Here is a 27,402-nt window from a genome sequence, read left to right as displayed (position 1 = left end):
TGGTTTACTTATTTTAATGTTCAGTTCTGTACTTAGTAAAAAAAAAAAAAAAAAAAATTAACACTTGATGACATTGACATTGAGTTTACTCCAACAAAAACTGAACCTTTTTTTAACTGCTAGTATCATTCACGAAAGACAAAAAGAAACATTTCTCATTATTGTCATTTTATCCATTTCTCCAACCAAAATGTATTTTAAAACAGAATTTATTCATTGATTCTGTGGTCTTGGAATGGCATTTTTTTTAAATGATTTTTTCCTTCTATAATAGTCCAGTGTCCTTACGGCAACACAATAGTCTCTTGGCTTCACAGAACACATTTTTGTACTGGATGATGGTGGTCACATGGTACAGTAAATCCAGTGGTGTCATAAAATTACTTTTGATTTATTTTTTGTGCATTAATCCATTCACACACTTACTTACACACACACACATACATACACACACACACACACACACACACACACACACACACACACACACACACACATACAGCCTCACACACAACATGTCAATTGTCAGTCAATGGCCATTTCTTTTCCAAAACTGTTCCAAATCATGCCATCATTGTTCCATTTGTACACGTTCACTTTCCTTGCAGTTTGCATCCTCTACATTCCACATTTGCTGTAATGCCATTGATGCCATTATCAATTGATCTCTTCCTATCGATTGGGCATGAGTCGGCACGTCTGCTTGCTGGCCCTCTCCCTGTATTCACATGGCTGCAGGAAAACAAACCATCATATTTCCCCTAGGTCCACGTGAGTTAGTACATACTGCTTCTTTAGGCCTGCTTGTCTTTAGTCATGTATGTTTTGTTCATATTTACTTTTTTCATTAGAGTTTGTGGTTCTCCAATATTCACTGACAAAGTAGTCGTGTTATATTTTAGGAGTCTTGACTCTCATATCTGCCTTCTAAACTCTTTCTGCCTTGTCTTCATTTATCTACCTGTGTGTCTCTTCTATCTTAACTTTCCTTACACCACACTCTCCTCAAGTTCTTCTCCCTTTTCTTTGTCCTTTTCTATATCCTTCAACCACTGGTTCTTTGAATTTGTTGTAACCTCTGCTTTCGGAGGGTTAGAATTTGAGTTGGTGGCGCTGTAGGCACGGATGTATCCGCGTGTGTGCTGTGCGTGGAAATCCTCACTGCCACTGCTGGTTGTTGAGGTGCTTGTTGCGGAAGTGCACTGGACAAGCATGCCATGTAACGACTGGCTCCGTTTGGTCCAGATTACACTAAATCTCTTAGCATAACTATAGCAGGCTGACGTGGCGATTTCACCCATGTCGAATGAAGAGCTTCTCTTGTAGCGCAGGGCTCCATGAGGAGGCCTCTCACGGGCCAACGCAGGGCTCTGATAGGCCAGTGAGGAATTCCATTGGCTCTCTGGTCCTCCCCGACAGACTACAATGCCTCCTCCCGTGCTGAACCGCCTGTCACAACTGTACTTATTGGGCGGGGCCAAGCTTAAACTGGCCCGTTTTCTTGTGTTCATGTTGGTAGGTCGGAGTTTGAGTGGTTTCGCTCCTAATTGGCGTGACGGACGCGGCAGTGTGGAGGCAGAATGATTACTGGGGGTATAATACAAAGACATTTGCTCTTTCTCCTTTGTGTACGGTGGGAGAGGTCTAATGGAACCCATCTCGACTTCTAGTCCTGCCCTAAACTGCTCCAGATTCACTTTGGGCTTTGGGAGGGTTTTTGGTTTTACTTTGGAAGTTGGTTTGGGTGGTGACCCCAACCCCCCCTCTGCCACTTTTCGTTTTTGAATGAGCCCGTTGGGCAGCACCACCATCATCACATTCCCATTTCCATTACTCTGAGAAAAGACATCAGCTCCCTTAGCAGGAAGAGATGGGGAGTCTGTTCCCGAGCATCCCACCTCTTCGCCTATTTCGTGATGAATATCATGGTTGCTGCACACACGGTGACGTACCATCAGTGCCACTGTAAACACCAACAGTGTTACCACAACTACTCCACCAACCAGAATGGTAAGAGTCCCGCCAAGGAAGTGGGCTTGAAGCGAACGACAGTCGGGGTAATTGTCCTTGGTGCTAAACTGGGTGCAACCAAGGACCTTTGTGGCGGCCATGGAAGTGACCGTGTCATCAAAAATGGATAGCACGCACAAATTGTAGTCTGAGCCAGAGACCAAGTTTTTCAGTAGGAAGCTGTCACTCGTGGGGGGGAGAATCCTGAAAGAGGAGGGGGGAGGGGTAGGGGGGAGGGGGGAGGGAGAAAGAGAGAGCGGGTGGTTATTAACCTGAAGCAATTATTTTCTCCCCGTTCCATCACAATGAAACAGTATTTTACTTAGAGATTCCTTGTTCGTAGCACATAAACATAAACTAGCTAAGGTAATGGAAATGTACTGGGCTGTTCTAGCACACCACTAGCCAAATTAAGGCCTTCCCAAACAATACCTCTAATATTGACATGTAATTACAGGCTCTAGTCAAGACCTTGACACATTACAATACTGCTTCAGTCACATTATTAAAACCCCCTTATCCTCCCACACACAGGCGATTTTGCTTTATCTTTCTCTTATGGAAGAAATGCATCAGCTAATGCCTGCCGTCCTCTGGTTCTGATTGGGTTTAATTAGGTCTCAGCTAAAAATGAAAAGACACCTTAAATGGTGCACATGGAATATTAGCTTGACAAGCACATGATATGGCAGTGGGCATTTTTATAATTGTTTAATTATGGCCCAGAGTGTTTTCAAAGAAGTTTTTTTTTTCTTTATCTATTAATTTATTCAAAAATACATTCTGTAATGAGCTTGTTTTTAATGTCAGAGTTAAAATGAGCTTTGATTTGTTTTTATTATATAATTTAGGAATTGATTAATAAATTGGTGGTGAAACACCCCCCCCCCCCCCCCCCCCCAAAAAAAAAAGAAAATCAATATTTCTGAATTAGTAATTCATGATATTTGTTTAAAAAATATTCTTACCTTAAGTGTGTGTGTGTGTGTGTGTGTGTGTGTGTGTGTGTGTGTGTGTCTGTGTGTGTGTGTGTGTGTGTGTGTGTGTGTGTGTGTGTGAGTGAGTGATTTTGCTCAAAGCTGAATTATAAAATAACTTTACTAACAACTTTACAAACAGATTTCCCAAACAGTAACCCCTTTTCTTCTTTGGTTAAGCAGGTAGTCCTGCCTCAAACTGACTACCTTGATTGATAGCAATCTTTTGAAAAAAATGCAGCTTTCATTTTTTAACCATTATTTATAGTAGTCGCTCTCTCTCTACACATTAAGGTGGAATATGTGATAGAAGTATTTAATGTTGATAAATACTCACTAGAGCTTCAGGTTTGTACATATTTTAAGACTAAATATAATGGCATAAAATGCACAATTTGTTTATTTAATCAATAAGTTAAAAAAATTATCTCTCATCTCTCTTTTGAGCACACACACACACACACACTGTCTGCCTGAACTGCTCTGTCTTTGAGGTCGGAATCTATTAAGCCCGGCTGTGCTGTAAATTATGAGTTACAGCTCAAGGTCATTCTGTCTGCCCTTTTAGAGCTTTGTATTTCCAGACTCTGTATAGCTCTGTGTGCCCTTGTTGTGTTGTTTCCAGGCACATGGAGCGATATACTATTAAAATAAACATGAAACAACATCTCAGTAGCTGTATCCAAGGCAGTACACTGGAGCTGACATATTTTAGAAGTTACTGACCGTGCGCTGGTAGGTAAACATCTTTAAACCGGGGCACAAATCTAAAACGGGCATTAACATGGAAAAAACATAGGTGAACTAGATATAGTATGTCTGGTGGATTCCTTTTTTATCCACATGAGTAGGTGCACAAGTGTGAATGACAATGCGATAATGATTGCATTTGTTGCATTCATTTGACATGTATATCAGTTGAATTTGCAAATTTGAATTTGTGAAGCCGGATCCACAAATGCAAAAACAAGAAGAAAAAAAAAGTGCTAGAATGAGTAATTGGGTGTCCAGTGGAAAAAGGATATAGAAAAGCTAGTAAACCTGGCAGGAAAATGACAGGTGTCTGTCTGGATGATAAATCAGTGCTAACTCCATTGAAAGCCACATCCACACAATGACAGAGCTGATCAGTATTGGCATGTGTCCTGTAAAGTGACCCTCAACAGTCTTAATCAACATGTTTGTGAGTGTGAATGTCTTTATTTTCTATTCATTGCGGTTCTTATTTTTAGCATAAATGTTTTAAAGCCTATACTTGCCTTAAACTGAATACTGAATTTTCCAAGACATCAAAAGGCAGAGTATGAACATTTCTCATTGAATTCCCTCAAGACCAAATTATCTGAGCTATGCTCTCCACATTAAAAGGATAGTTCACCTAAAAGGTAAAATCTGAATTCTTTCATGTTGTTCCAAACCTGTTTGACCTTCTTTCTTTTTTAAGACACAGAAAGTGAATTTTTGCATTCTAACTTGACCACTCTGTTCCATATTATGACAGTGAATGTGGACTGGGGCTGTCAAGGTAAAAAAAAAAATGACATACAGAATGTAAAACTATCATGAAATAGGTCTATATGATGTCTTCTGAATACCTTTTTGTGAATAACAGACATTTATACTTTTATTCAGCAAAGACACATTAAATTGGTCAATCAGTGAAAATAAAGACATTTAAAATGTTACTAAAGATTTCTGTTTCGAATAAATGCTGTTTTTATTCATCATAGAATCCTGAATAAAATCACAGCCTTGATGCGCAGGAGAGAATATTTTTCAAAAACATTAGATTAACATTATATTAACTTATATTCTGGTACTCGTGACCAAATCTTGACTCGTGAGAACTTAAATCAGTCTGACTGAATTAGTGACATTGATTAACTGATTCACTTAAAGTCGGCATGAAATCAAAATTGACCCTATTTACTTTGTTAGCGGATATTACTAGTCTTGTGGTGAACAATTAATCCGTGCATGTTAATACACAGAAAAAAAAATGTTTGCCGAAGTTCTCTTTAATCAAAGTCTGAAAAGTTACTTCCGGGTTTGGAATGGTTCTTTTTCTGATGACATAGGCTTGACGGCTTGGGTTGGTTAAACGCTTAACCACTCCCCTCAAACCGTTACTCTGCTATGGGCAAGAGATGGAGAGGAGGAGACCTAAAGTAAAACCTGTTCAATATTCGGTTTCACTCGGAAATGCGTCACAACACTTGAGAAAAGTCGTTTGCAACTTCCGGTTCACGCTGACTTTAAAAGATCTGACTAAAAATAAAAATTTGTTGAAGTATTATATGAAACATCATAAATACAAGTAGTGCTACGGTGGATGCCAAAGTTTTCACTGAATAACAACCTTTTTGGAATTAGCTTTCATTAAATTGAAAAGAGTGTCCAGGATATTTTTTTAAAGCTTAACCTTTTGTTTACCATGGATGAAAAACAAAAACATAGGGGTTTGGAACAACATGAGCGTAACAGTTTTTGTGGTGAAATATCCCTTTAAGTGTATAGCTCTATAATCTTACTGCACTGTGTGTCAACAATTTACTTTTCCTCAGTTGATACAAGTGATGAAACAAGTCTGAGAACTGCATTAGGTCTCCTGAGCTATAATAAAGCAGCCATTGAGCGGTACAATTTCTTTTTGGATTGTCAGCACTTGTAATGTTTCAGAAGAGTGAGTTTGACCTTTTCTTCTAGTGCCTTTAATTTGTGTGTCTGAATTTGTGAGATGGAATGGCACAAATTAAAATTTTGTCTTGTCATTCATCAACACACTCATACACATCCAGTCTTCAATAAAAAAACTGGCAGGGAAATGTTTTGTGAAACTGGTGACACAGAAACAGGCAATTATTAGAACACTCTAATAATAGAGAGAAAAAGAGTGATGGAGAGAGGGGAGGGATGAAGCCTGAACGAAAGAGAAGGAGACACAAAAGACTTTCATCTTTTGTCTCTACTAACTTAATGGTAATAAACAGCCTGCTTTATTATCTAAACTCAACCCTGACTTTTTCTTGTCACACATTCCTCCCATCCTCACCCAGTTAATGTCAGTCTTTCTCCCCTCTACAGGATCTACCTCTTTATTTCTGCACATTCTCTGTGTATCCACTGAGGCACATTTTCTGCTGAATCTTGTTCTTGACAAAGCTAAACATCCAGTCACCAAACCAAAGCCTAGATAAAAGCTTTCCCCTTACCAGTAATCTCTCTCATTCGCGATAGTTCACTCTCTGCTCCTCTTCCTGTTGTTGTGGTGGCCGTCAGCAAGATAGGTTGTGACATACTTATTGGCACTGCAGTTTAAGCTCATTTAAAGACTTCATTATTCTATCCCTTGAGCCCTCTGTCAAACTCTCTATCTCTGTCCCACCCCTCTTCTTTATTTCCCATTCCCTCTCTCTGTCTCTCTCTCTCTCTACCAGCCCCCCTGTCAGTTTCAATGTATGTGGTGTCAGTAGCTTGTAATTCTCTCACACCACATACACACATTCACTCCCTCTTGGCCCCTTAATGAAGGACAGACGGCAAGAGGGCGTATGTCACTTGCCATAGATATTGTCTCAGAGAGGTGCAAGATGTATTGAACATGCTCCGAAAATGTCAGACCGCAACTATGCTGAAGCTGCTACTAGAGCCTCAGACACTGATAGCATGAGAAAGCAGTAGGACTGCCTTTGCCTCAGGTTCAACATGGAGCTCATTATTATCACGATTCAAGCTGACAAGAATCAGAGCATTGCATATTCATTATTGCAATGCTGTTAAATGTCATATTAAATGGGTTATATAAGCTGGCTCTGAATGCACATTAGTGGATTTTTGAACAATTAGCCTGTGACAGTAGATCATATTTAAAAGCCTGTTGTTGAAAAGCCCTACTAAAATACCAATCCATCACTTTAATTTCAGCGAAGTGTTCTGTAAGTCCTAGATTTAGTCAACATATGCTACTCTGGTTAATACAAAAAAAATTGGCTCAGTAAACTCAGTGACATTAAACTAATTTGTGGTGACTCATCCTCATTGACCAGATAAATCACTAGAGAGCACAGTTTTTGCAGTTGTTGTAGAAGTTTTGGAGTTTGAAATCTTAAAATTTTCTGCAAATTTTCACTAAAGAACTTGCAAGTTACTTAATGAATTGTAGGCTAAGACATGTACAGTAAATGTATTCTTGAATGGATACATTTAGTTTTATTGGGGTTAATTTGTATAGTGAAAACCTTTGCTTATCACACCATTCAGCTGATCAGATATGCAGTTCACAATGGAAAAAAATATATATCTTACTGTCTCTCTATCTCTATTTGTTTATTTGATTGCCTGTACACATAAGGCTCATGAACCTAGCTTTTTTTTTTTTACTTGCAAACAAAGCTTTTTCAAGCCAACATTCAGAAATCATCTTGACAAACTCAGAAGTAGTTTTTGATTTATTTGTTTAGAGTTATTTAGTTCTGAATGATCTTCAAAACTGACTTCTACAGAATCTATTTTTCATTTATTCCACTTCCTCAACTGAAAACAAATTGTGAAAAGATAGTCTGAAATTGACCCTAATCTGGAAAGTTGGTGTTATGATTGCCATTTTTGTGGTCTCACTCACCTGTAAATTAGTGTCTCATCGGCAGTGCAGTTATACTGTATTTGATACATCCACACCAGGTTGGCTGCCATTAGACGACCCTTTTCCCATCTCACTTGTGCTGAAGTGGAAGTCACTCCTTGTACTTTCACCATCTGCTCCTCACCCCCTTCACTGACCACATCCTCAACCTCTGCTTGACCTTCCTCCAGTCCCTCCTGGGGGTCACTGTTAGTGTCCAGGCCAGGGCTTTGCCCACTGGAGGTCTTCCCTCTGGTGATGTCCGATGATCCTGGGTCACGAGTTAACAAAACCGTTCCATTTCCACGATGAGGGAGTGGGATAACCTTCAGGTCAACTAGCGAGGTGGCCTCACCTGCAGCATTGATAGCAATGCAAGTGTACGTACCATCATCACGAGCAACAGTCACAAGTAGCTCAAGAGTGCCATTTCGGAAAGATGTGGTGCGACTGGAATTGCCGATGATGCGGTCATCTGGTGAGACCCAGTGCATCACTGGCTCTGGATCACCAATAGCACGACATTTGAGTGTTGCCCTTTGACCCTCTAAAACCCAGAGTTTGTGTGTATGTCTGGTAATAAGCGGAGGCTCACAGGCAAATTCCTCCTCAGGAATAGACCAGAAGTAACGTCCCGCTAAATGAAGGGGTGTAGCACACGTCTCCATATCATCACTGCGGATTAGCCTCCTCAACCAAAGCAGTTCACAGTTGCAGTGTAATGGGTTACCCCCGAAATTCAAGTTGAGCACAGCATTGTAGGGTGTAGGACTGATTACCCCTGTTTGGGAGCGAGCGAATAACTGATCGGGTGGTAAAGTCTGTAGGCGATTGGAGGTCATGTCCAATCGGGCTAGTTTGTAGAGCTCACTAAAAGACCCCTCAGCGATCTGGTCAATGAGATTGTGATCTAGGTTTAACGTGTGCAGACTGGACATGCTCTGAATGGCATCCCAGGGAGCCTTGCGTAGATTGTTATAGGATAAGTCCAAGTCCTCTAGAGTGAGTAAAAAGTCATCAAAGGCCTCGGAGGAGATATTGATGAGTTGGTTGTTGTTGACAATAAGATGCTGCAGGTTTAGTATGCCTGCTAAGTCTCGTGGGCCCAGCACGGAAAGTCGATTGCCATCTAAGTGCAATGATCGAAGACTTTCCAGATCTGCAAATGCCAGTGGCCGGATGTGACTGATGGTATTCCGGGATAGTGTCAAATCCACCAGTCCTGTCATGTTGGCAAAGTCAGCTCCTCCAACTTCTCGAATGAAGTTGTCAGCAAGACGAAGCTCAACGGTTCGCCGGTCAATGTTTGGCGGGACGAAAAGAAGGCCTTTGTCGGCACAAAGTGTACTTAGAGATTCCGAGAGATTTCTGCAGACGCAGTGAAAGGGACACGCAGAGACTACGCCCCACGTCTCACCCGCTACGGCTCCTGGAATATGACCGAAAAGAGCAGGCAGCAAACAGGCACAAGTGAACAGTGCCAGCCAGTGCAGGAATGGCAGTGGCAGTGTCAGTGAGGATGTATCTGGGGGTGAGTATCTGCTGGTTAACTTTGGCCACAGCGGACGAGAGGGTTGACGAAATGCTTCAGAGGGCTTTAGGATATTTTGTTTCAGATGGATGGACGGATGAGAGGGGAATGAGGGGGAGCGTGTGTTCTTGTGAGGATGGCATAAAATGTGGGACGGATGTGGTTTTCTGAATGGCTGAAGGGGTGGGGAGTCTTGCATGGTAGATAGGGGAGTGATCCACAGACCTAGAAAAAGCAGAAAGAGAAAGATATCAGTCATCGTGTTTTAAGTGTCAACTTTGTACTGCTGGTGTGTGTGTGTGTGTATGTGTATGTGTATGTGTGTGTGTGTGTGTGTGTGTGTGTGTGTGTGGGTAGCTCTGAATGAGCTCATCCAGTTGCTCTCCACAGGAATTGCAATGCTTGGCCACCCTGTGCATAACTGCAAATAAAACTACAGCATAAACCAATGCCATAACCATACTCTCAGACAAACACTATTGGTGGAAACTCCACTATCCACAAACTTCTAAAAAGCTCGTAAAGGCCATATAGCAATTATTTTAGTGCTTTTTGGAATCCGAAGCGTGTAACTTCACACTCCCACCTTAGCTTGTGGCAGTTTTCTTTGGCAGAGGAGTCATTTGCTTCACTTCAAGAGAAGTGAGAGCCACAAATACACTAGTCATTTCCCTGAAAATTAGAGCTTGAATTATATAGACACAGACTAAATTGATCAGCACTGATAGAACAACTCTGCTAAAGATTGTTTCAATCGTAATGACATGGAAGCTACAAACCAAATTATGAGGTCAACTACAGTATAACAATCAATACAAATGAAGTCAGAATGCAAAGGTTGTTACTTTGTGCAGTACTTAGACTGGAGATGAACATGAGCAAACGGGGAGAGAGGATGACAAAAAGGACAAAAGAATTACCACATAAAAAAAATCTAATTACAGGTTTAAGACTGAAAAATCCATAATATCTATAATTTGATCTCTTGCACCAATTTGTCCCTTGCATTGAGTTGTCATCGTAAAATATGGGTTTCAACCCGAAGGTGATTCCGAAGAGGTATTAAGTTCTTTCAGAGTGTACATCACATTTCTGTTCTGCATTAGCGCATTCAGAAAATGCACTCTTTAACAGTGTCACTTAACACTAAGTGCATGTAATCATACAGCTACAAGCCAAGGAAAACAGCTATCAGAATCAGCATGAAAGTGAGAATGTGGACCCAAGCTCAGCTGAGATGAGTTACAAAATCAAACAATCAGTCTTCCTAATGGCCAGTGTTGAGAAGTAACCAAAAAATAGTGACAATATTAACTTAAATGCATGTATAATTTGTGTGAAAGTAAAAATAATGTATAGCTTTTTCAACAAGTTAATTTTGCACTGTAAACGCAACCAAATGCTAAATACAGCTGGTTTTAATGTCACATACTGTAGCAACTTTTCTGCCAAGTAAGCCGAGTAATAATCTAACATCCTATCCTAAACTGTCCCTCCTCTCTATGTGTGTGTTGTTTGAAATGCTGATTTATTGTAATGAGATGGTTTTGTATGAAACATGCCTGTTTCTCATATATATCATTGAAAAGTCTGATTCATTTGGCCCCCTAAAGCACGAGGCCTGTGCAAGCCCTGTGCACACTTCACACATGTCATGCAACAGTTTTTAGGGTTGTCCTACATAGTCTTCTCCTCTCTTACATAGCATTGGAAAGTGTATTCTGTAAATGACCAGAAAATAAAGATTTACTGATTTGGGCCCCTGCGCTTCATTTAGGATTTCTTTGTTATAACCCATCTCACTTGTTATAGAGTTGGGATGTACTCTTGGTGTTTTTTTGTTTGTTTGTTTTTTATCTTCATTTACTGGAAATGTATCAGAGGGTTTTATTTTGTTCATTACCAATGTTATAAAATTAGGATGCTTTCAATGTAGTTAACTACTTTTTGTTATTAGATTTTAGTAGCTTTTTTTTCTAAGAAAAGTAGCTTGACTATAGTTTAATTAGCTTGGCAAGCTGCGGCTTCAAAGTAACATCCCCAGTTACTGCTCATGGCAGACTCACAGCTGTAACAGTGATCTTTAAATAGCCATTCCCAACCGTTTGTGTCCATGCAGTACTTCCCGTGAATGCACATCATTAGTGGAGCTTGTGCTTCACCCCTCTTCGGTATTATTAACAGTACAGTGCAGTAATTATGCAAATTTCAAAATGACAAGATAATAATTTTTGCAAAGTCATTACACTGTAAAATGAAGATAAATATAACCAGGGAACAATCAGACTTTACTCAATTAAGCTTGTTTTTCAGCACATTACTCATTAATAGTGGCAGATTCTAATTGTGAGATTATATAACAAAATTAGATGAGTCCTCGGCGACTTTGCACTTGAAAGTCCAGAAATGGGAGGAATCTTGAACATGTATTAATTATTATTTATGTTCACATAGAAGTGCCTGATTAAACCTCAGGATTAAATTAATTACTGTATTGATTAGACAACCTACTCTGAAAGATTCTTGCAGACAGCATTGGGATTGTTCTTAGCATTATATGTTTGTGATAGTAACAATAACTAGCTATGGTTTTGGCATTGTATTTTATTTTTTATTTTTTTAAGGAATGGTCATCATTCTCACCCTCATGTCTTTCTAGACCTGTGTGACTTTCTTTATTTTGCTGAACATAAAAAAAGATAGGATTTTGTATTTATTTATTTATTTTTGTACATGGGGCCATTGTACATATGCCAATGTTTTTGGACCCCAACGTTCTTCAAAATGTTGTCTTTTGTGTTCTGCGATGAAAAAAAATGCCATACAGGTTTGAAACAACATAGTAAGTAATTTTCATTTTGGGGTGAACTATCCCTTTAAGTGATGGAATTCAGTGAAGGCATATGGAGAGTGTTGATGCTCAATGATTAATAACTGGAGTTTTGCATAAGAATACACCACAAGAAAGCATTTTCTACGTGTCGGTGGAGGGAGAGAAAAGTGCAACTGAGTGCAATTTCCAACGTGACTTTTAATGTCTTGTAACTTTGCATTCCCAGAAGACTGTGGGAGATCGAGCGGAAAAACTCAATAGTGCTATGCAAAAGTATCTGCTTCATCTCTTCCTTTTCACTTTTCCTGTGTGCGGTCTTCGCCCGCCCTCCTATGACCTTCCTTCTCCTCTTCCTCTCTCCCTGTTTTTTCTCCACGCCCCTCTTTTTCAGTTTCCGTCTATTATCCAAGGTTCTGCTTATCACCAGTGTCCACTCTTCCCATCTGCCCTTGAGGTAACTTGAGAAGTGATGCAACATTAGTTAAAATCTCCCTCCTCCTCCTCCCACTCTCACCATCTTTAGCCACCTGAGACCAGACCAGCCGAAATAGATCTTGTCTCTCTCCTCCATCGATCCGGCCGCCTGGGATAGATAGCAGCCCTTCCTAAATATTATCAGGCCTCTTCCTCCTCCTTCCTTGTCCTCTACTCATATTTATTCCTAGGTTCAGGACATGCTTGTGCTTGTCTTGGTCTAATTTTATCTTCTAGAGCGACTAGGCATGCGTGCATGTGTGTGTTGGTGGGGCGTAGATTAGATTAGAATAGAATATAAATTCTGGTAATCCTTTTGTAATCCGTAATGTTATTCATGATTCAGACTGAATGAAAAACTACTGCTAGTGCCTGGCTTTAGCACATAATAACCGTGTGTGTGTGTGTGTGTGTGTGTGTGTGTGTGTGTGTGTGTGTGTGTGTGTGTGTGTGTGTGTGTGTGTGTGTGTGTGTGTCTCACTCTGAACATCTCTCTGCACTTAGCAACTCCCTCAGCCCTCTTTCGCCAACACTTTGTGTCCTCAACGCACCCCTCCTTCCTCCATGGATCCCTCACTGCCTCATATTAAATCACACACAGAGCTTTGCTGCTGTTGTCAGTGTCTCCACAACTTCACTGGCCACAAAGCAGATGACCATTTACTAACGATTATCACATCAATTAGATTCTGTACTGCACAAGAGTCTGAAGAGAGCCATCACACACACACAGTGGTTGAAAGACTAATTGAAGCTGCATTGACTGAATAAGAATCATTAGGATCCTGGCTTAGTTTTACTCTTTTCTCGGTACTCCAGTTGCAGAGCAAGATTTTTTTTCTTTCAGGAAGGCTTTTTTCCGGGGCAGCATGACACTGTAAACAGTGCACACAGACTCTTTTGAAATGTCCTCATATTTTTGGAGCTTAACTTGACTTTATTAGTATTATTATTATCGTAGTCACTGGTGTAAACATATTGTGTGTTTTTTTTTTATAGATTTATTTTATTTATTTATTTATTTATTTATTTATTTATTTGTTCATTGGTCCTAACCTAATATTGTTAATTAAATTTTAATATTCTAAATTCGTTATTATCAATTTATTTGTATATTGCTTTTCATGATCAGCTTTACAACGAATTGTGCCTTACCAAAGATCAGTAAAAAACTCCCTAACCACATTTAAGTGTTATTCCAATACATTTGAGTAATAAATGACAATGAAAACTGCACTTTAATTTAAATGGAATTCTGATTCGATTCAATATTGATTGATTTGGGAATAGTTTAGTCTGAAAATCTAGTAGCCTTTTGTTGCATTTTATTTTGTGATTTCACTTTGACTTTATTAGTGTGGCTTCTAGCAGCTGAGGTGGCTTTTCTCATAGCCAGACAGATATAAGTAGCACATATATAAGCAGTGGGTTGTGGTGATGGGAAAAGGAGTATAGTTGAGGGTGATGCCCATAGGAATGTGTCCCACTAGGACACAATTTATTGTCAACGAGGGCGGTCAGAATATAGAGCAGGCACAATCTCATAAAAGCTATGAGTGATAGAGAAGCAAAGTGCATTTCTGAGACAAGAAAGTCTATAATACCTGGAGAGAGTTGACCATTAGAGTTCAAGGACAGCTGCTTCCACAGAAAATATGCTATTTGAAATCGGCGCCAGATTTTTGTGCTTTGCGCCAGTTATCTGAGCCGGAAAGTGACTAAAGCTGCAGAAAAATACATCATGACCGATTGGCTGATGGCAACACAAGAACAGACACAGTCCCAAGTTCTTAACAACTATCATGAGTCAATATCCTGATTATACGAGCCCTCCAAAAATCAGTCACTAAATAAACGTACTGTAATGTAATGAAGTATTAGCAATATATATGGCTTGCAACAACCAAAAAAAAAATCTATTCCATGAGAATTCACAGATATTATTTTAATTGAATGGCTGTCAATGGAGAAATATGATATAGTCACGGCATCCACATTGATTATTTGAACACAATAACTAGCAAAACCAATCTACGCCAATATACAACTTTGTGCAACAAAAACAACAAATTTCAAGTTACCCAGTCGTTTTATCTCATCACATTCAATTCAGATGAAAAACCAGAATTCGGCTTGCATATATTTTCCAATGACGCAGTAGATTCAGCGGCCTGAGAGGAAAAAGCACTGAGAGACTGCTGAATGATGATACAAGAAACACTGTATTGCAACAAAAATAAAAAATAAAATAGAACTAAAACTTCATATCTCACAAAAGTGGCATCTCTTGTCTGTTTTTATGAAATACAGACATATGAACGCTCAAGCGGGGAGACTAACCACATTTTGTACTTTTCAAGTGCAATATTCTGTTTGTTGAGGCGAAATTTGTAATATCTTTGTGTGCTGAACTTATTGTGTGAGTATATATTTGCACAGGCGAGAGAGAAAAAAGGTATAGACAGGTGGCATAGGTCACAATGAGTTTAAGTCTGTATTATGCTTTTGTGTGGATATAAAAGATGAGCTGTAGATAGGTGTAGCCCTATATATCATTCATATCATCTGATCTGTGGTATTAAAGACTTCTATCCTCTAATGAAATCTTATTGTGAATTGAACTGGGGGATTTATTATCTGTGCAACAAAGAGAATCAATGATCCTCAGATGTCTCCTGCTTTTATAGGAAATGATCTCCAACACACACGCACACATGATCAAACGCGCATACACGCACATACTCTTTGACAAATGGCTTTCATCTTCCTGGTTCTCATCTCACAGTTGTACATCAACTCTCTCGTATCCTTACCATTTTCAATGGTTCTCTCTTTTTCTGACTGTGTGTGTGCACTAGACAAAGTGACTTAATGTCATGAAGCCATTAGGATGTAAAGAGAAGAGGCAGAGATGTGGAAGGTGTTCGCAGTATCTTTCTTACAACCAAACACACATGCACACTCAAATGCATTAATATGGAGGCGGATGATGATCTGACAGCAGTGATCCATCAAGCGTCTGAAGGGAACTCTCCGAAGAGAAACAGAGAGAGGAAAGCTGGTGGAAAGGCAGAGAAAAGTGCATTGTTATGCAGTTGCTATGATGTTATGGGTGGTTGCTAAGGCATTGCTAGGTTGTTATCTGGTTGCTATGGTGTTTGGGGTGGTTGCTAAGGCATTGCTAGGTTGGTATGTGGTTGCTAGGGTGTTTGGGGTGGTTGCCAAGGCATTGCTAGGTTGTTATATGGTTGCTAGGGTGTTTGGGGTGGTTGCCAGGGCATTGCTAGTGGTTTATGGTGGTTGCTGGGGTGTTCTGGGTGTTTGCAAGAGCATTGCTAGGGTGTTCTATGGTTGCTAGGGCATTTCTAGATTGTTCTAGGTGGTTGCGAAGTTATCTAAGTTAAGCTATCTATCTATCTATCTATAGAAGCAAATGGGTTTAAATATTTTAGTTTGTTTGTTTGGTTTAGCAAATCAGTCATATTTGAGACTTTTTGACTCCTCATGATGAATTCATATTTCAGAAGTCTTATTTTTCTGACACAGCTGTGACCCTCTCAGCTCTGCACACTCAGACTACCTGAATCGATCCATCTAGACATCTGATTATCCATCCATCCATATGCCTGTCCATTTCTCTATTTATGCAGTCATCCATCATCTTTCCATCCACTATCCAATTTGTCTGCCTCTGGTATTTGTCTGTCTGTGTCTGCCTTTCTGTATGAAACTTTTTGAGCAGGTCATTCTCATAACTCTCCTCATTTCCTGTTCTTCTGTTTCTGAGTTCATTTTCTCAGAGCAGTGAATCAGCAGAATGTAAACTCTGATCCTTAAGCACTGGAACACGCTCGATATCCTGTATAAGATGATCCTTATATCTGTCAGTCCACATCTTGCATTTGATGTATTACCCGCATGTTTGTTTATCTGTCATAGTGAGGACTTTGCATTGAGTTGTAATGATATTGTCTAACCCCTTCTAAGCCTTCTAAAGAAATCTTTCTGCATTTTTATAATGCCATAAAGACATTGTTTATAGGGAAACCAGTAAGATAAACTGTTACCAGTTAACCAGTTAACTTACTGGTTTGCAAATGTTAAGGATGATTCCATACATTTATGGTTAGGATCATTCTTGAATCATCCTTAACATTTGCAAACCAATTAACTTTTACCGTTAAAATCACAATCATTTTTTACAATGCTGTCTATTTAGAATGTAATCTTCAATCGTTCTTGATTCACAAGCTTAATTTATGAGGTCTGTGATCTGATTGAATTGTAAAACACTTTAATAAATAAAACCGTCTTCTGCATTAACAAATAACCATATGCAATACTATATCAAAATCAATTTGCTATTAATTTGTTGAACTTTTCAAGCCTTTTTAGGTTAAATTAACCATTGTTGACCACCTTTACAAGCTAGGATTTCCTGGTGAACAGCATGTCTATGCTGGCTCACCATCTGGACCAGCCCTACACCAGCATACACAGCAACTGAATTTATTTTTTGGCCCAAGCTATTTTTCAGCAGGGCAGGATGAGTATCACAGTGAAAAGTTTAGCACAATGTTAAATGCTCGGTGCACATCTCTCTCTTCTACATAATCTGTCTTCCTTCATCAAAACCTGCTATTCCTGAACAGCTACAAGCTAACTGCTAATGAACTCGTTCTGTTTATATAATGCTGCTGCAGGGATACACACAGAAAGACAGAGGCAGTGTGTGTTGATGGACATGAAGGTAGGACACAACTGTTTGGAAAGGAAAGGAAAGGAAAGGAAAGATGACCATGTTCACACAGCACCAGGATACAGTTGTCAGTCCTGTATTTGAGTCTTTAATACGGTTCCATTCACACACAACAGTTAATTATGAGAGTGACAACAGCATTCTATAACCGAACTCACACCGTAAATTTTCAGGACTCACAACCGGTTTCACTTTCTGTAACAGCAAGAGAGATATGTGCTGTGTGTCATCTGAAGGTTTTAGATCCAGTCTCTGTTCTCCCACCAGTTTTGTGTTGTGCGACTCAAATGCCATGACATGAGTAAGATGCTGCAAAGGACATGAGACACGAGTGCAAAAGGTTAAAGGCATCCGGCTGGCGCATGTTTACATTGAAGCTGCTGTCGGTTAATGAAGATTTGAAGGATGAATTTGCGGCTCAATTGGACTCTGTTGTGTCAAAAGTAGGGGTGGGAATCACAGGATACCTCACGATATGATACAATACACTATACAGTACATGGCTCACGATACCGATAATATCACGATACAGCAATTCGCAATTCTGTGATAATCAATATATTGCTAGACAATCCTATGATACATCACGATATCTGTCTAACTATGAAAACAAAATGCCTATGAAGTGGCGCGTGCATCTATATATATTAGTGCTGGGCAACGATTAATCGCATCCAAAATAATATTTAAGAAAAATGAGTTATCTATATATAAAATATTTATATATAATATTAATTATATATAAATCTATACACAGTATACATGCAAATATTTCTTAAATATATACAAGCATGTGTGTGTATTTATATATACAAAATAATTATCCACAGTACACACGCATATATTATAGAAACACAAACTTTTTTTTGGATGCGATTAATCGTTGCCCAGCACTAATTATATATATATATATATATATATTTTTTTTTTTTTTTTTTTTTTTTTTTTTTTACTCACACTGCTGTCCACCATCCTGTTAAAAACCTCTTTTGTTAACTTATGTTCACGTTTCCCTCATTCATGCGTTGAGCGCCACCTCGAGGAGTCTGGGAACGCCTAGTCTTTTTAGAGCGCCTTATTTTATTAATGAAAACATCGATATTTGACGCCAGCATATTAATTATCGAATCGCATGGAGAATGACAACGATATATTGCCCTATCTATATTTTGTCCTAACCCTAGTCAAAAGTGATAAGACTTTTCAGTTTTATGGATGTCGCCATCTTGATATCACTTTGGTCACTGTAGCTATGTTTTCTAGTAAGAGAATACGAGCTTGACTCTCGTTGCACGGTCATACAGACATTTGAGATAAGTTGCTGTGTGAATGGGACATTTCGAGACTCACATCTGTAAGTAAATGAGGTTGTCAGTCCCGAAAACTGACAGTGTGAACGTAGCCTATGAGAAGATGGAAAGGAAAGGTAAGGAGGTTTTGGAGAAAATGTTCAAGGTAGGAAAGAAAGCCATTGTAAACAATTCTCTTAATGCAGACAAACAAAAAAATAAAGAGAGGGGAAATGTAAAATGTAGATGTATGTAAACACCCAGGCATTTCTTTGAATTGAGGAAAGGACAAAGATATATCAGAGGAAGAGTCTAAATAGGATTAAGCAGACAAAAGTGTTGAAGAGGGAGTTGATGTATTGGGTGCTGGCATTTATGACAAAAAGAATGAAAGAATGAAATGGAGAGAGAGAGAGAGAGAGAGAGAGAGAGAGAGAGAGAATACACCAGCGTGAGAGAGGAAGATAGAAAAAGGCTGTAGAGCAGTGTAAAGTGTCCTTCATATGTGCGCATGAATATGCATAGCGTGCACTCTGGATGGAGAGCACTACAGCTCTTCAGCTGTTTGTGTGTGAGTGTGTATGCATGTGTTGTCATTATTGCACTGTAAAATCGATCTCTCTTGTGTTGTGTCCCTGCATTAGCCACTGTTGGTGGGTGCTTGAGTTTATGCGAGGGAGAAAGAGGTGGAAAAATAAATGGCCCACAAAGTACCTTGAGCTCCATAAATAACTGGATATACACATCTGACTTTCATTGGAGGGAGAGAGGTGTTTGTGTTTGTATGTTTGTGTGCAATCCTAACCGTTTCTAGAGCGGAATGCTGTTCTCTGACCTATTCATGTGTATCCAGTCAGCCACTGTCAAATTTACAGCTGTTTAAATTGACTACAAAAGGTCAACATCTAGTCCTGTCATCAAAACACCACACCACACGACCACCACACACATTGTCAGACACTAAGAGAAGCATAGTTTTAGAAATTGGATTTCTTTAAAAGTGTAGAATTGATGCATCAGCAAACAGGAATACAAAAACAATTTTATTCTAGAACTCCGCAGACTGTCATTAGTCTGGCAAACAAATAGTCCCGCCTCAAACTCATGCCATTGGTGGAGCCAGTGTTGCTATGCCTATGCAAAAGCTGTTTCGAAAGGCAACTCAATTACACAGCTTCCTAAGATTCCTCATTTTGCCCAAATCCCAGAATCCATTGGTCACCTCAGTAAATCCTACATGGCAGACAAAGCAAGATTTTGATTAGAACTATTCTTATGATGCACTCAATAACAAACACAAAAACAACATGCAGACACCAAACTCTTTTGGAATAAATTGTGAGTTGAGCACTGTTACCACACTAAGTGTCTGCAAATGTACAGTGTTCAGAATCAATCGTTTTTTGTGAGGTTCCATCTCTGTAAGCTGCTGTCACATTAGCGAAATTTCACCCACATTTTGTGGTAAAAAAAAAAAAACAGTGTAACACAACACAGCTCACACAGAAGTAACTTTTGAACCAAGAAGCTTTCTGTTGGTCAATGCGGCAAAAAATCCCCTAATACCGGTAAATGTGACTGTACCTTTAGAAAGCACTGCGAAAGGACCATGTATGTCAGCCATTCGTCTCAAGAAATTTTAGAGCCAACATCGGAGACAAAGTCAATACTCAAATGAAACCTAACTCGGAACGCCATTAAGTCTCCTGGGTTCTGTAAGAGCATTCCTCTAAGAGATAAAATGTTCCACTTTGTGTGCTGAAGGATTTTGAACAGGACTGTGCATACAAAAGCTTTGTAAAGATTTTCTGGCCTGCATCTTTCATCTCAGGTCAGTCAATTACCTTGTACATTAGTCCTCAACCATTCCAGTATGTGTGTGTGAGAGAGTTAGATTATTTACCTTTTCTGTCTGTGTTGATCCCAGGGTCAATTAGCTGCTCATTTCCTGGTGTTTATCTGCATGTGTTTAAGTTTCAGAGGTGTTTGTTAATCCAGACTGAGGTGTTTATCCCTTTTCAAGGTAAAGAAGTGTCACAGAGTTTTCGTGTGTCTATCTCGTGTCCACGCGCACACTTCAAACATGAGGATTCAACTTGAGTCAGACTCTCAATTCCACTCGTATCTCCTTCAGTTTGGTTTGTGGAAAACACCAGGATATGCTCTTCCCTTGTTAAAATGTTCCTGCTGTGAAACATTTTGGCCTTGGGGCCTTCCAGCAGTTTCACATTTCCACTGAACGCATTTTAAGATTCTCACCATATTCTTCCACTTTTCAGTCTTTCCAGCTGTTCTTCCCTCTATTTTCCAGGATCCTGCCGTTTTTCTCTTCCTCTCATTTCTTCTTTTCATCCACCTGCGAGGTTCATGTGCTCATTTTCCCATTCAACGCCTCCTCATCTTGCTCTATCATTCTGTCAGTCTGTTTATTCTTTATTCCAGATGTGCTCCTTGTTTGTGTTCTCCTCCAAATTGCTCTGATTGTTGTTTTCATGTATTCGCCTCTTCAGTTGTTTGCGCCATTCGTCTTTCAGTGTCGAATTCCAGTGAGCTGCCAGTTCTGCCACAGCAAAACAACGTCCTAAGCACAGAGAAAAACAGGATGGTGGGATGGGGGAATGACTGAATGGGATGGGGAGGATGAGTAAGGAATGGGAGGGAGAAAGAGAGAAGAAAAACATTCATTTCAATTCATTTAAGTGGTCATTGTGAATACACACACACAAATACTTTGTAAATAAATATGAAAGAGGCTGAATCCCAGAGGGCAATGAGACTTAATAGATTTGTCTATTGTTAATAGAGTTGTATTTAATTGTCGTCTTGGATATTTATTTTCTAATTCCTTGGAATAAATACAAATATTAACAAATGAGGCAATTGTTGACATACAATAAGAGCATAGATGAATCAAATTAATGGGGAACTAATGAAACTAAATCAATTCAATTAATAAATAAGATAATATTCAATTTAAATAAATAATTTTGCTGAGAAATGTTTGAAATCATTGAAATCTCCAAAGTCTCTTGGTATTTTGGGAAATTTAGCATAGTTTCAATGAGATGTTCATTAGATCTCTATTGATATGAATGTGAGGTTACAGGGGTCTTTCTCATGAGAAAAATATTAGAAGCAGAGACCCCTCAGCTTTTTCTCTCCTTTGTTGCCATCTAGGAGAAACAACTGAGATGTTAAGAATATCTAATTTAGAATTTTTCTTCCCATGCAGTGAATAGAGATAATAATTAATTACATGCTGCTTCCGATGTCATCGAGGACTGCCACTCAAAAGCACAGGGTTCCGTACCCCCAACCCCCCATCCTCTCGGCCCAATGATTACCCATACCCCCCACCCCCTCACCATATCCCCCATATCGCATGGGGCAGAACAGCCCCCTCCCAGCCTAGGACACCAGCCCTGATGTCATCTCCAGTTTGCACTTCTAAAAAAAATCCTCCTGACTGCATCTCTCCTCCTGTTTAGTCATCTCTGTCTCTCACTGTTTTCCGTGTTTTCTCACCTCGTCCGATTGCAAAAAAAAACATTGATCCCTCTTGGAAATGTCACCAAAGTGGTTTCCTGTCCTTTTGTCTCTCACCTTCTCTCTCTCTCTCTGCCCCATCTCTATCTCATACACACACACACACACACACACCTCTAGTTATTTTAGTGTCCTCTTCAGTTTGTCATTCATCTTGACTATGTCGCAGACAGCACAGACAGCATTTGAATTAAACACCTCCCGCTCGCGCGCGTGTGTGTGTGCGTGTCACGAGAATCACAGATGCAGACAGAGTGTTTTTTTAAGATGTGGGTGCGGTGACAGTGTGTGCTGATTTGTGTGAGACTGTGACTACAAGTTAGTGTGTGTGTGTGTGTGTGTGTGTGTGTGTGTGTGTGTGTGTGTGTGTGTGTGTGTGTGTGTGTGTGTGTGTGTGTGTGTGTGTGTGTGTGTGTGTGTGTGTGTTTGAGCAAGAGAGAGAGACAAGTTAAGCAGCTGTCTTATATGGTGTCAGGCATGTCACCATGCAGACTGACGAGCTTTCATCTCCATCATCTCTCGGTCTCATCATCCGTTTCTCTTGTTTTTATGTTCATTATCAGAATTTTTTTTCTTTTTTCATTACTCCCAATATCCATTTTACATCCATCATTTTAAATGACACACACACACGCACACAAACCTGCTTTTCGAGCATTTCCAGTCCAGTAGTCCTGGAGGAAAAGGCGATCCGACTCCTGGCTTCCTCAAAAGCGAAACAAGACCCTCTTTCTCTCTCTTTCGGACTCCGGTCCTCTTCCCTCCCTCTCTTGATTTCTCTCTCTCCGTCTAACGCTCCCTTGTTCTCACCAGCTGTGTGCCGCTGAATCTCTTCAGAGGACAAACTCCTCTTTTTTCATCCCTCTCTCTTTCTCTCCTGCCACAACTGATTGAAATTTAAGTCATTTTTAATCCTGTCGGTCAGGTATCCAGGGAACGACAGAACAAAAAAAAGAAAAATTAGAGCAAAAATAAAGGGAAAAATGACAGATCTTTTGTAGTGCTGGATATTTTTAGCAGTTCCCCTCCATACCTCTGTCATTTGTTTCTAGTTCAGTTTTTCTCCGGTATCTACTCATTTTGTTTTGTTATTTTTCTTCTCCTCTTTTGCAAGCAGTTGAGATGTTTGCGTGAACCAACGAGCGACTAAGGAGCGAGTGTCGACTACATGCACTGATACAGGGAGAGAGAGAGTGAGGGAGGGGGCTAAGAGAGAGAGAGAGAGAGAGAGATGGACAGCCTCCAGCAGTATTGGCTGAGTGAGATGGTCGGGGTAGCGAGGGAGTGATAGAGGAAGAGATGATAGAGATGCAGAAGGAAGAGCTAAGTATGGAGAAATGGATGGAAGAGAGTGATACAGAGAGTGAGCCGATAAAATGTGCATCAAACGCAGAGAGAGGATTGATATCAAATGTACAGCTGCCTGCTGTTAATAAGATTGAAATTGTCAGCCCTCAACACTCTTACAGTGTTTAACGATGTTCATACATGACATATACAAGAAATAATGATGTTTTCCTGCTAATACTGCAGTTTATTTTGTGTTTGAATGAAGGTATCTGTTATTTATGTGTTTGTTTTGCCATACATTGAGATTCTAATGTCCCTGCAAAGATGGTAAACCTTAAAATCACCTGCATAAAATGGTCTCCAAGAGGAAATCAGCTTAATAAATATACTAAATGAGGTAGTTTCTGTTTTCGTGAGTGTTCGATTTAGAGGATAGGAAATATCATTAGCTCAGTTGAAAAACAATAGATGTCAGTGGAAAGGCTCCATCATGAAAAGCAAACGTGTGATATTTGTTTGTCTTTGAAATAGAAGGAAGGTGAGGGAGAGTGTGCGTGTGTGTGTGCGTGTGTGTGTGCGTGTGTGTGTGTGTGTGCGTGTGTGTGTGCGTGTGCGTGTGCGTGTGTGTGTGTGTGTGTGCGTGTGTGCGTGTGCGTGCGTGTGTGTGTGTGTGTGTGTGTGTGTGTGTACACGCGTGTGTGCGCGTGTGCGTGCGTGTGTGTGTCCGTGCATCCGTGCGTGCGTGTTTTACTCAGTTGTACCATCATTGGGCACCTCTCTCCATCTCTGCTTGCTATTTGTCTTGTCTTATTAGTTATTATAAGTCTAGATGAGTTATGAACAGCCTTCCAATTTACCCAGTTAAAGGCAAACACATACAGAGTAATGAGAGAGAGAGAGAGAGAGAGAGAGAGAGAGAGAGAGAGAGAGAGAGAGAGAGAGAGAGAGAGAATATGGAATGGTGTTATCTTAAGAGAGAGTTTTAGAATTTCATTGGTGTCATTTTTCTTTTTTTAAAAGCATTTCACAATATCTTGTGGCTGGTTTATTTCCATAATGATATTGAGAACGGTGGCCACGTTCTAGCAAACACAAACCAATACCACACCACACTCAAACACATTTCCACAAAGACACCACAATAAAAACAGACTCACACATCAACAACACATCAACACCCGACTTATAATAAATATACAGCAACCGTGCATCCATCCTAGAAAAGCAGTTTGTTTAGACATGCATATATGTATGTTTATTGTGTATGAGGTTTTTAGAAATGAAGACTATTCAGATGTGACACACCTCATTTGTTCTGTTGATTAGAGGCTGCAGTGGTGTGTAACACAAATGAAAAACCAGCACTCCTTCCTCATCTCTTTCTTCATTGTTATACTTGAGCGAGCAGGTAGATTAATCTGATGATATATAGATGACATAAGATTATCTGCATTAGCCAACAAACTGTGTCTAATGAACAGAAGAGTCACTCTCCCTTGTGTTCCAGGTTTTTTTTTTCCTTGTCTTTTTTTTTTTCTTTTTTAATTTCGAGTAAATATTGTAAATGTTCAGCAACATATATGTGTAGGTCTGAAGTGGTATCATTAAAGCTGCAGTACAGAAGATTTTGGGGGTTAAAAATGAACAAAATCAATTACTGAGGAAGTACATAAAAACAGTGTTCAAGATGTCCCTTGTGTCTACTTGCTTTAACCTGATTCACAACAGTAAGCTTATAATTATAATAATGATTTGTAATTTGAGCTGTTGGGTTGAATTTTGAGTGAAATGTCAGTTTTATTTCATTCATCTTTGATTGGCTGCATCACAACCATAAATAAAGAGAATTACAGTGCTTGTGCGGTGCGAAGTGTGTTCGTTCTGAGAGTTTGTAGCCATAACTAATGAGCAACATTTTTAACACAATGGACTGTTCAAAAAGTCAAAACAACATTGGAAGAAAGTTCCACACATTATACATGGATATTCAAACACAGAAATTGGAAAATGTAAATATATCTATGATGCACTGATGCATCAATATTAAAACTATATTTTGTGAGTGTATAAAAAATATTAAATTATACACACAAAAAAATAAAATGAGTAGTTTTAAATGTTACATATGCATTTAAGCATCTCTCAACTTTAAAAGGTACTGGACAAAAATGCAAACTCATTCAAAATATGTTAAAGATTACATTTAACAGGTAAATAAAGTGTTTGAAAAATAAACTTGCAGTGAGCATTGGATGACAATAAAAAATAGTCAGAAATGTGTACACAATTGACCGTTCGCAAAGACCCGCCCACCTTAGTTACTGTCGCTATGTCCGACAAGCTACGCCGCTCTCACCTCACACCATGTTCTCACAAAGTGAAAAATACATCGCGGATCAGAGAGGACAATGACAACACGCTGACAGACCAGGTTACTTTTCGGTTACTTTTGATATTAAACATATTAAACAAAGTATCACCTTTCAAATTTGGTTATTTTTTTAAAGAAATTTAAACAATAAATACCGTTTAATGTGTCGTGACAGATCGCTGTAGAGCATCAGTTAAAGCTGCTCGTGAGCCGATCATCTCTTCCTTCTAGTTCATTTATAGCATCAAATAAACATGAATGAATGTTGTTTTAACCGCGGAAAGGCGTCAGTACACTCCGTTTTTTTAAGTTCAAATCCTCCCACGTTAATCTACTAACTCTCCTGACTGCTTTGTCGGACAAAATGGCGGATGGTGCAGTATGATTGGTCAGATCACCTGTCAATCAAGCTCCCTGCGAAGGGTCAATTAAATACCCAGTATTGGCCAACATTTTTTAAATAATAATAATTTTAAACAACTAATGACTAATATGGAATTAATTTATTGTACATCCCTAATTATTTGTTTGTTATTTACTGCAAAGACATACATTTGTAAAGGTGGCTTAAGTGTTCTAATGCTGTTGGAGCCGCTCTATCGGTTTTGCATTAGGACATTGAAAAACCCATAATAGTCAACGGCTACTTATTTCCTCACTGTGCAGAAGGGCCTCCACCCCCACCCTGTCTGTCTGTTTGATAGAGCAATGTGTGTGTTTTTTTGTTTCTCTATATTTAGTTCCTCCTCCATCCTCACACACGTTTAGTCATAACACATTCACACCATTGCCAGAACACTTGCGAATGAAAAACGAAGACAATTAATCACAGAGACAGTGTCACGCTCACCGTCAAACTCTTCCTTGTTTTGTCTCGTGCTCTCGAACTCAGTTCAGCACCACGGACAGCGCATGGGATAAACATTGTTTGCTTGGCACTGAACGTTTCTGGCGTACGTCTTAAGAGGAGTGTTGTCTGTTTACCAAATCTACTAATACACTTTTGCAGTTTAGTAGAAAAAGAGAGAGACAGATGGATAGATGGAACGATGGATTACTTGACAGGCCTCTATTCATGCACTAATGGCTTCACACATTTTGAAAGAATGTGTATGTGTGTTTTGTCTTAGAACTGTGTTTGTTCTTGAACAGATGTCAATTACGCTGACAGGACTATACTTTACCTTGTCACACCCCACTAGACAGACAAATTATGTGGTCAGATCTTTCTTTGACGTTTGTTTGTTATTTCTCTCTCTAATATCAGTTGGTTTTTGGCATTATTTCCTAAACACAGAACAGATGAACAGCTGGAAATAATGGTCTTCAGCAAGTTGTGAGATCACAAGCATTTCTTAATTCTCTGTAGATTATAACATGGTGTCAAGTTTTCTTTATACTTATTCGAATTTGTCTTTTTTTGTTATACATACATAAAGTCTACATTAAAGATTTTATTACATACACTTAAGTGATCCAAAAAGCATCATAAATGTCACCCATATGAATCCAATGGTTTAATCAAGTCTTCTAATGAGATGTGATTGCTTTATTTGATGAACAGATTCAATTTAGACTTTTATTCACATATAAATATTGATCAATGCACATACACTGAGAACATCAAATATGGAAAACGAAAGCTCCAATGTGTAAGACCCAATGAGGTTTGTTCTTGCGTATCACACAGCTTTTTTGAGC

The 27,402-nt window shown here is 39.3% G+C and overlaps 2 protein-coding genes across 7 annotated transcripts in view; one reads left to right on the top strand and one right to left on the bottom strand.

The window, feature by feature from the left end:
- Nucleotides 1–27,402, top strand: part of pcxb (pyruvate carboxylase b) — a 237,790-nt gene that overhangs the window by 144,985 nt on the left and 65,403 nt on the right. The gene's annotated exons all lie outside the window — the stretch shown is intronic.
- Nucleotides 119–23,230, bottom strand: LOC306985855 (leucine-rich repeat and fibronectin type-III domain-containing protein 4). 4 transcript variants are annotated; one of them, XM_079588574.1, is made up of 4 exons: nt 22,684–23,230; nt 20,398–21,116; nt 7,609–9,364; nt 119–2,214 (listed from the first exon to the last, which is right to left on the bottom strand). In XM_079588574.1, the coding sequence occupies exons 3-4, from the start codon at nt 9,336–9,338 to the stop codon at nt 990–992; spliced, it is 2,955 nt and encodes a 984-aa protein (XP_079444700.1). In that variant the 5' UTR covers nt 9,339–9,364; nt 20,398–21,116; nt 22,684–23,230; the 3' UTR covers nt 119–989. The 4 variants fall into 4 exon arrangements, with proteins under 4 accessions (XP_079444700.1, XP_079444701.1, XP_079444702.1 ...); XM_079588575.1 differs by having other exon boundaries at nt 23,074–23,188; XM_079588576.1 differs by having other exon boundaries at nt 20,398–21,075; nt 22,684–23,175.

Source organism: Phoxinus phoxinus, assembly GCF_949152265.1.
Source record: "Phoxinus phoxinus genome assembly, chromosome: 2".
Classification (NCBI taxonomy): Eukaryota; Metazoa; Chordata; class Actinopteri; order Cypriniformes; family Leuciscidae; genus Phoxinus; species Phoxinus phoxinus.
This window is presented reverse-complemented; position numbering and strand designations above follow the sequence as displayed.